Raw genomic sequence first — 10,039 nt, 5'->3', positions numbered from 1 at the left:
GACTACCTCTCTCTCAGCCAAGGTATTAACTGTCATCAGGATCCAATATGTTTCTGTGATGTAATTAGGTTAGATTTTGGATACTCTGTTCATAGGGTTTTTGTGGTAAGAGATATTCAGAGGTGGTTTACCATTGTCTTCCTCTGGGAATCCTAGGGGATTCCTCTGGGGATCCCAGGGAATGCAGTAATTGTTGAACTATTGCCTTAATATCCCATGCAAGTAAAGTAATGCTCAAGATACTACAACAAAGGCTCTTACAATATATGGTGCGAGAAATGCCAGACGTCCAAGCTGGATTTAGAAAGGGAAGAGGCATGAGAGATCATATCGCAAACATACGTTGGATAATGGAACGGACCAAGGAATTTCAAAAGAAAATCATCCTGTGCTTTATAGATTACAGCAAAGTCTTTGACTGTGTAGATTATGAAAAACTATGGAATGCTTTAAAAGAAATGGAGGTGCCACAGCATCTGATTGTCCTGATGCGCAACCTATACTCTGGACAAGAGGCTACTGTAAGGACAGAATATGGAGAAACTGACTGGTTCCCCATTGGAAAGGTGTGAGACAGGGGTGTAGTTTGTCACCGTATTTGTTTAATCTGTACGCAGAACATATACAGAAAGCGGGATTGGACCAAGATGAAGGAGGTGTGAAAATTGGAGGGAGAAATATCAATAATTTAAGATATGCAGACGATACCATACTACTAGCAGAAACCAGTAACGAAATGAATACTGATGAAAGTTCAAGAGGAAAGCACAAAAGCAGGACTACAGCTCAATGTCAAAAAGACTAAAGTAATGACAACAGAAGATTTATGGAACTTTAAAGTTGACAATGAGGACATTGAACTTGTCAAGGATTATTAATACCTCGGCACAGTCATTAACCAAAGTGGAGACAATAGTCAAGAAATCAGAAGAAGGCTAGGACTGGGTAGGGCAGCTGTGAGAGAACTAGAAAACGTCCTCAAATGCAAAGATGTATCACTGAACACCAAAGTCAGGATCATTCAGGCCATGGTATTCCCAATCTGTATGTATGGATGTGAAAGTTGGGCAGTGAAAAAAGTGGGTAAGAGAAAAATCAACTCATTTGAAATGTTGTGGTGGAGGAGAGCTTTGCGCATACCATGGACTGCGATAAAGATAAATAATTGGGTGTTAGAACAAATTAAACCAGAACTATCATTAGAAGCTAAAATGATGGCACTAAGGTTATCATACTTTGGACACATCATGAGAAGACATGATTCACTAGAAAAGACAAAAATGTTGGGAAAAACAGAAAGGAGTAGAAAAAGAGGAAGACCAAACAAGAGATGGCTTGATTCCATAATTGAAGCCACAGACCTGAACTTACAAGATCTGAACAAGGAGGTTGCTGATTCATAGGGTCGCCATAAGTCGTGGTCGACTTGAAGGCATATAACAACATCAATTAGATTAGATAGGAAACAGCTATCCAGGCAAATATATTGGTTGCTATCCCTTAGGAAGGTAAACCCAGTAGCTCTAGGACAGATCCTCTTACATCATGGTGTCACAACTGTGGAATGCTCCCCAGGGAGGCCTTCCAGTTTCCCTTTTTGAACAGTTTTATTCAACAGGCAAAATATTTTCATAAGAAATTTAATTAATTCCTACTGCTTTTAATATTGTTCATGATTTTAAGTAAAGTTTATTATACTCTTGTTTTCTGTCAAGTTTTTAATATTGTTGTCTTGTTTTTATTATAGGACACAGAAAGTGTTAAAAGCTATATAGACTAGTGGTAAAGCATTTAAGAAAACACTATTAATAAATTCATTAAAACAACTATGTGGGTGGGTGTTGTGTATATATACATAGACCCACAAAGTGAATACATATTGGTGTGGAACATTAATTCTTGCAGTGAAACCAATGGAGCAGGTTAATCACAGTAACTAAAGTCTCATTGCTCTCAGTGAGACTTATTGTGTTTAACTGTGCTTAGGACTGCAGCTTTACAGTGTAATAGTTTATTTAAAGCATTTTTACCTCACCCTTCAGAATCGCTTATAAAAGGTCAATAATAATTCTATGTGCGTCAACTCAGAAATACACGCCACTGAATTCAGTGGGGCTTATTTCCAGGTAAGTGACAGGAGAATTAAGACTGCAGCCTTATCCCACAACTTTAGCTGGATTGCGGCCAGACCATTTAAGATGATGGATGGATGGACTGCCTTCAAGTCGATCCCGACTTATGGCGACCCTATGAAGAGGGATTTCATGGTAAACGGTATTCAGAGGGGGTTTACCATTGCCTCCGAGGCTAGTCCTCCCCAGCCGGCTAGGGCCTGCTCAGCTTGCCACAGCTGCATAAGCCAGCCCCTTCCTTGTCCGCAACTGCCAGCTGGGGGGCAACTGGGCTCCTTGGGACTATGCAGCTTGCCCACAGCTGCACAGGTGGCAGGGCACATAACCCCTGAGCCACCCACTGTGGGAGTGATCTTTAGCTGGCCCTTGACACCTAGGAGACACGAGCAGGGATTTGAACTCACGACTCTGGACTCCCAGCCAGGCTCTCCTCCCCACTGTGCTACACCAGCCTCCCTATTTCATAGGGATAGACCAGCCATGTGAGAAAATCAGCTAACATTCAATTAAGAGCAAGGGGAAATATTGCAACACCCATTTTTAGCTCTGTTCCATTTATAGAAACCCTCCTGTGTGGTAAGAGCTCCACACAGTGGCCACAATGTGTGAGAATTGCTCACTATGCATACGAGGGGGCAATCTATGTAGTTAGCAGTACTTTTATTTTATAGCTGTCACCATGATTTCCAGCGACAGATATATTAGAATTGGCTCTTAGACCAATTCTATATTATTATACAAGAATGGTTGCTTGTAGTACAAGGAAACAGCAAAAAAGAATATTAAAAAAGAAAACACTTGAATTTAGCAAAACACAGTTTCCCTTACCACAGTGATGGGGAACCTCCAATCAGCAAGCCAAATTCAGCTTGCCAGGCCCCTCTGATGGCCCACAAGACAATTTCTAGCAAATGCCACCTACCAGTCATGTGACATCATTAACATCTTAGTCAGTTATAGGATTAGACATAAGATGTTACATACATTTCACATATTTTATGTATAATTCCCCCTAAGAAAAAGGGGAAATTGAGTGTAAAGTACATAAAAACGTATGTAACATATATGTAAAATTTTGACCCCACCCGCCCTTGGAATGTGGCTCCCAGGTTGGCCAAATATGAATCTGGCCCTAGGGCTAAAAGTAGTTCACTGCTCCCTGCTTTAGCATATAATGCATTTTTTCTGTGAATTATACATATCTGTCACTTCAAGATTAGCCATGTCAATGTGGTGTTTTATTTTGGGAGATGGGTGAAAAATTTCTTTCCATATTGCCTATTTCAATCAATGGGAAGCAAATAGCTACCACCATGATGATAAATGTGCTCTTAGAACATAAAGTAACATCAGCAGTTTCAAGGTATACCCAAATCAAGATTAATTGTCCCTTCTACCATTGCTTTCTTGAAGGAACTGGTCAGATTTTCGTCTGCTAGTTTCAGGAAATTTGTCATCTCAGTAGCACCCTCCCAGTCCATTCACTGAGCCCTAGTCTTTGGCTGTTGTCCTAAGTATTTTAACATGGAAGTATGTCCAGCTCAAGGAGATTGGGATGTTAATCTGTTTGTTGAAACTGCAGTCTACATTACTGTCTTTCTTGGGTATGCTAGCTCTACAAACTATTCTTGTCTTCTGCCTGCCACTGCCTATTTCCACCTACTGTCACAAATAAGGCAACTATTTTCTCTCTATCCCAGTGGCCAAGATCCCATTCTTGCCCCTACAACAGTAACAGTGCATGCCCACTCTCACTGAATTCAATGGGACTTACTATGAAATAGGACTACAATCCTATATATACTTACCTGTAAAAGTAAGTTCTAAGGACCTCAGTGGTGCTTACTTCTGAGTAGACATGGACAGGATTGCACTATAACTGTGTGCATGGCTGCATCTGCAGCCTTAGTTACAAATGTCAGAGCTTTTCTTTAAAATGTAACATTTTTTTTTCTGGACTTCTACAAATTATGGCACCAACAAAGTTATATCACTGGAATTCAATAAATACGCAACATTATCATTATGGCACCATTTTAGAGCAGCATTCAAGCTTCATGTTGCTTTGGTCCCTATACTTTGTTTACAATACTTATGTTGAAACCGTGATTGTGTACATGCAAGCTCAGCACCATCAAACAATGACTTCCTAGGCATGAACACCATAGACAGGTTACAGGTTTTCTTTAGTTAGAAACATGTTATTTGAATGTTCATCAATACAAATTGTGTTTGCTGCTTAACAAACAACATGCCTGGGCATAACAGGCCTCAGTGCACTTGACTCCTCACAAAACCACTGAAGTTTTTTAAAAATTTAGATGCCTCCATTTGTTGATTTTCATAATATGCACAATCAATTCATGTGTTACTCCAGTGAGTTGCCGATACTTCGGTGGCTCTTTCCTAAGTGCTCTGTTTCTTGGCTATACCAGGTTCTGTTGAGATTTTCATTCTTCTTGTACTATTGTTCACTCTAAAACCGTCTTCCACAACCTTCAAAATATTAAACTACCTAAATGTTGTATATTTAGTTTCAGCTCCATGAACAACTTAATTAAAGCCCTCTACATTGCAGAATGAGGGATATAATGTTGTTAACACTTCAACTTTCCTGCACATTCTGTAACAAGATCTTGCTGTAAAGGTATACTTGACACTTTTTATTCAGGACACGTAGATTCAATTATCTAAGCTCCAGACTTCAAGACAGTGGGGCATCTTGGTTCAAAAGCTATCTCTTGGTAGAAGGTTCTTGTGGTCTCACCCAGCATCCAGGTGCTACAAACAGAAAGGCATTTATCATTATTTATTTTGTTGTACTATACATAAAGTAAATTAAATATAAATTAAATATATATAAAGTAAATACATAAAGTAAAGTTTTGTACTATACATAAAGGGTGTGAGACAGGGGTGTATTTTTTCACCCTATTTGTTTAATTTATATGCAGAATGTGTCATATGGAAAGCGGGATTGGACCAAGATGAAGGAGGTGTAAAAATTGGAGGGAGAAATATCAATAATTTAAGATATGCAGACGATACCATACTCTTAGCAGAAACCAGTAATGATTTGAAATGAAAGCTGATGAAAGTTAAAGAGGAAAGCACAAAAGCAGGACTACAGCTGAACGTCAAGAAGACTAAAGTAATGACAACAGAAGATTTAGGTAACTTTAAAGTTGACAACGAGGACATTGAACTTGTCAGGGATTATCAGTACAGTACCTTGGCACAGTCATTAACCAAAATGGAGACAATAGCCAAGAAATCAGAAGAAGGCTAGGACTGGGGAGGGCAGCTATGAAAGAACTAGAAAAGGTCCTCAAATGAAAAGATGTATCACTTAACACTAAAGTCAGGATCATTCAGACCATGGTATTCCTGATCTCTATGTATGGATGTGAAAGTTGGACAGTGAAAAAAGTGGATAACGGAAAACCAACTCATTTGAAATGTTGTGTTGGAGGAGAGCTTTGCGCATATCATGGACTGAAAAAGACAAATAATTGGGTGTTAGAACACATTAAACCAGTATTATCACTTGAAGCTAAATGAGAAGACATGATTCACTAGGAAAGACAATAATGCTGGGGAAAACAGAAGGGAGGAGAAAAAGAGGAAGGCCAAACAAGAGATGGATTGATCTGAACAGGGTGGTTCATGACAGATGCTATTGGAGGTCACTGATTCATAGGGTTTCCGTAAGTCGTAATCGACTTGAAGGCACATAACAACAAACACATAAAGTGATAGGGCAATTTAAAGCATGTCTTTACTTTGCTCATAAGCATTGACAATAAGAAACCTGTCTAATAAAAAGGGAGAAGATGGAATCAGGGTTCATTATCCTCCTCACTTTCCTGAGGTGCTGTAAGCAGGAATGGCAGAGATTCCCTGTTTCTTTAATTTTGCTGCTGAATCAGGAGACAGAGCAGCCATGGCACCTAGTAGTAAATGTTTTAAATCCCCTCACATGGTTGCTAACATTAAGCCTAGGAAAGAAAATGTATCAAGAATTTGTACTTGAAATATTTACTTCTCTGGAAAGACAGGAGGCACCTGGACCCAGGGAAGAGTCTTTTCCTATTTTTAGAACCAGTATAAACACATAATGGGTGCTATAAAAGGCTATGAACAACATTGCCAGAATGTCTTGTAACATTCAAGCTGCAATTTTATGCACATTTACTTGGGTAAGTTCTCTTGAAATCATTGGGATTTGCATTTGAATAAACATGGATCAGATGGAGGTGCATGATTTACAATTCATTTCTGTCTCAAATTTGAATGAGCAAACTGCCCTTTTTATTTCAAAAGCCTCTCAGCCTCAGAGGAAGGCAATGGTAAACCCCCTCTGAATACCGCTTACCATGAAAACCCTGTTCATAGGGTCGCCATAAGTTGGGATCGACTTGAAGGCAGGCCATTTCATTTTTAAATTGAGATTCCTTTAACTTAGAGTTACTTACCTGCATTGTACTTTGTTCTGATTTTTAAAAACCTTATCTAAGCAGTTTAGAACACATTCCTGTTTGGTCCAGTGGACAGGATGATCAGCAATGGACATGGGAGGTCCAAGTTCAAACCCTTACTGAGTCCTCAAGCACATTAAGGAGTCTTTTGCATGTTACGATGAGTGGAAGACAACAGCTGTAACTGTATTAGGAGTGTTGTCTGCAGCTATTGTGCATGTAAGCACAATTTTACCACAGCTGCTGCTCCTTTATATTTCTGACTGGCTGCAAGAGTGTGTATCCATAATCCTGGGTTTACTGTGTGGCTAGAGACTACAGATTACTGCCCTCCACGTTACAGATTACTGCCCTTCCACATGAAAGCTATCTCAAAATAAAGTGTTTAAGTGGCTACCGTGTGGTTTATGGTAATTTTTTCCAGTACAAAAAATGCTTTGTTCATACAAAGAACTTTTTACATGAAGAAACATCCTAGATACATGAGTGGTAATGACTGCCCAAGAAAAATGAAGTCTTTGGCTTAAATAGTGGCCCACTTAGCATTCCATTTGCCAAATTATTTGGAATGAGACAACTGTGTTATACCCTGATAAACTTTAATGACATTTGATACACATGTTCAGGCCACAATTCTTCCATTCAATTTAGAATACCATCTTGACACACACACACCCATTTTCAAGGGAGCCAGGAAATAAATAAAACATAATGCAATTAATACCACCTTTGAAGACTGAATTATCAGAGTGAAATATGGTCTGCACATTCACATCATTTCAAAGACAGCCCCCCAACCTGATCACCAGAACTGTTTTCAACTGTATTCTACAAATATGTAGAACCCAACTCAATGCACAATCTCCTTTGAAGATGGGATATTGGGATGAAATTTGGTCTTCACATTCTGGATACAGTTATATATTTCATATTTAAACACAGCTCCAGCTCTAGTCCCAGTTTCAACGGCCAGGGAAGAGTGAGGTCTCTCATTAGTTACCACCAGACTCATACCGAGTTGCATAGGAATTCTGAGAAACAAAAAAAAATTAGTGCAGTTTTGAAATCGGTGGTTAAAATTAGTGCAGTTTTGAAAGGTTCAGTCTACTATCTTGATTGAAAATGGTGTCCAATTGAATCCAAACAGACAAAAAAGTGCTCCTTAATCTCAGGAACTATCATGCAAAATTTGGTTATGATATCTTAAGAGGTGTCCAAATCCATAGCAAACAACTTTCCAAAATATATAGTAGATTAAAAATAATCCTATACTTACACTGAGGTTTTCCAGGGCTGGTGTTGCTAACACTGCTTTCAAAGGAAGAGTGGAAGTTGTGTATGGTCTCCTGTAAAATCTTTCTCTCTCGGCCCTACAGAACAAGAAACAGAAGCACAGTACACGTTTAAATCTATTAATATAATCATTAGTGAGAGAAACATGCTTCAGCTTGATTCTTTAGGAATGTATGCCTCCATAATGCCAAGAAAGGGGTGTTAGTTTTGCTGGTTATGGTGCCAATGCAATAACCTTGTTCACTCCAGTCTTCTTCTGGCACATTGCACTCTGGCTCAGCGCTGTACAACTTTGTGACCCACAAAGCTAACCACAGTCCACTGGAGATCTCTCTCTGACAGGTGCATCTCCCCCTGGTGAAATGCTGCTCTCTTTATTAACATTTTGGTGGAATTTTAAAATATTCCTGTTCATCTCAGCACTTGACAGCTGAAATGCACTGGTTTTTTTCAATGCTCTGTAATGTTTTTGCTGTTTGCCGCCCTGGGCTTGTTTGGGAGGAAGGTTGACATAAAACTCTAAACAACAATAGCAACCCATTTAGCAAGGCCAAAACCATGTTAATAGGATAGCGTAACAAGCTGTTAACCGGCAAGAACTTGTGCAATTGCTTTTGGCCACATGGTGATAAATCTTGACACATTGCAGCCACACTATGGGATGAGCCCTTGCAACAGGGGGTTTCCATGCTGTAGCTGGAACGAAAGGTGCCAGAAGTTCCAAATCTCGGTTTCTAATAGACCAAGCCAACCCCTGTAATCTACAAATTGCTGACAATAAGGGTCCCATCGCTGGGGACAGGAGAGTTGTGAAGCCAGCCAAAAAGGTCAAAGCTCTTCAGTGTCTCAGGGAAAGACCTGTGGAGTACTTAAGCCAACATAGTTTTAACGGAGCACTCTCTCTTCATCAGGTTTTTAAATGTAATTCTTAAAAGCAAAGAAAAACAGCACTGAATATTTGCTTCTAAAGCGTAAGATGAGGTGTGCTTGGTGCCGACGCTGCTGTCTTTTCGGCGCCAGGGTAAAACCTTCCTCTTTTCCAGGGCTTTTAATCTAACTTAATTCAGTATTAAAGTGTGTTGTAATTGTTTTTAGATCTGTCATTCTCTGTACTTTGCTGTATGTATTAGTGGATTTTATTGTATATATTTATATTGCTTGTTGTTCACCGCCCAGAGAGCTACGCTAGTGGGGCGGTATAAAAATTTAATAAATAAAATAAATAAATAAAATAAATAAATAAGATATTATGAAATACCTTTCCTGCATTCAGCTCAGAAATAGCTGCCAGAATTTGTTGTCTAGAACCATCAGTTTTAATTCCCAGTTCCTTCAAATCTCCATCCGTAAGGGTGAGAAAAGCTTCCATATCCACCTGAGGAACAGAAATCCATAAATATATTTTCTTTCTTCTAAATTTATGAAGGAGTCACTGAGTTAAGTGAAAGGGAGCATTTACCCTGTTCCCTCCAATTTAGCTCCAACAAGTCTGAAGTCCCCATAACTTGGTAACTTTCATTCCTTTTCACAGTCTGAGCAACTGTTACTGCTAATAGTGAAGGAGCTAAGGAAATCCCTGGTACAAAACTTGTTTCTGCTATTCATTCAGTAGATGGCCTCATGCAAGTCATTCTCAGCTTCAGTTGGAGATAACAACCCTGTTCTCCCTTACAGGGATGTTATAGGGATCACATAGAGAATGTGCATTAAGTTCTCTAAAATGTTATATCACTATTATTACCTATGCTTTAACTTGTATGAGTCCTAAGCTTGCTCAAACACATACAAGGTCAGACATATGAGGAAGAAGCACAGCTTAGTGTTGGAGCAGCTGCTTTCCATGTAGAAGATCCCTGGTTCAATCCCTGGAATCTCCATTTACGGCTGAGACAGGACCCTGTTGGAACTCCTGGAGAGCTACTGCCAGGCAGTGTAGACAATACTGAGCTAGATGAACTTATGGTCTGACTTAATACAAGGCAGCTTCTTAAGTTCCTAAAGTTGATACATTTCTGCCTTTTGTAACCAGACCCTTAAAAATCAGGAAAACATATTTAAAAGTTACATTAATAGAGTGTTTAAATGTCATTGCACACCTGTGGCTCTTTGAAAGAGTTAGAGAACAGTTTCTATTTT

At 39.3% G+C, this 10,039-nt stretch overlaps 1 protein-coding gene across 2 annotated transcripts in view; it reads right to left on the bottom strand.

Annotated features, from left to right (window-relative positions):
• Positions 1-4,312: 4,312 nt before the first annotated feature.
• ANKS6 (ankyrin repeat and sterile alpha motif domain containing 6) overlaps positions 4,313-10,039 on the bottom strand; it is a 46,891-nt gene continuing 41,164 nt past the window's right edge. Inside the window, exons 14-16 of one of the 2 annotated variants that reach the window (XM_061589037.1) lie at positions 9,162-9,278; positions 7,887-7,980; positions 4,313-4,913 (exon numbers count right to left, since the gene is read on the bottom strand). In XM_061589037.1, coding sequence (XP_061445021.1) covers positions 4,867-4,913; positions 7,887-7,980; positions 9,162-9,278 — 258 coding nt within the window. In that variant the 3' untranslated portion in view covers positions 4,313-4,866. Of the gene's footprint in view, positions 4,914-4,949; positions 7,642-7,886; positions 7,981-9,161; positions 9,279-10,039 lie in introns of those variants that run through there. The other variant, XM_061589048.1, reaches the window with a different exon arrangement.

This window comes from Rhineura floridana, chromosome 1 (assembly GCF_030035675.1).
Source record: "Rhineura floridana isolate rRhiFlo1 chromosome 1, rRhiFlo1.hap2, whole genome shotgun sequence".
Taxonomy (NCBI): Eukaryota; Metazoa; Chordata; class Lepidosauria; order Squamata; family Rhineuridae; genus Rhineura; species Rhineura floridana.
Note: the sequence above shows the minus strand (reverse complement) of the source record. Positions and strands in the feature narration are given on the sequence as shown.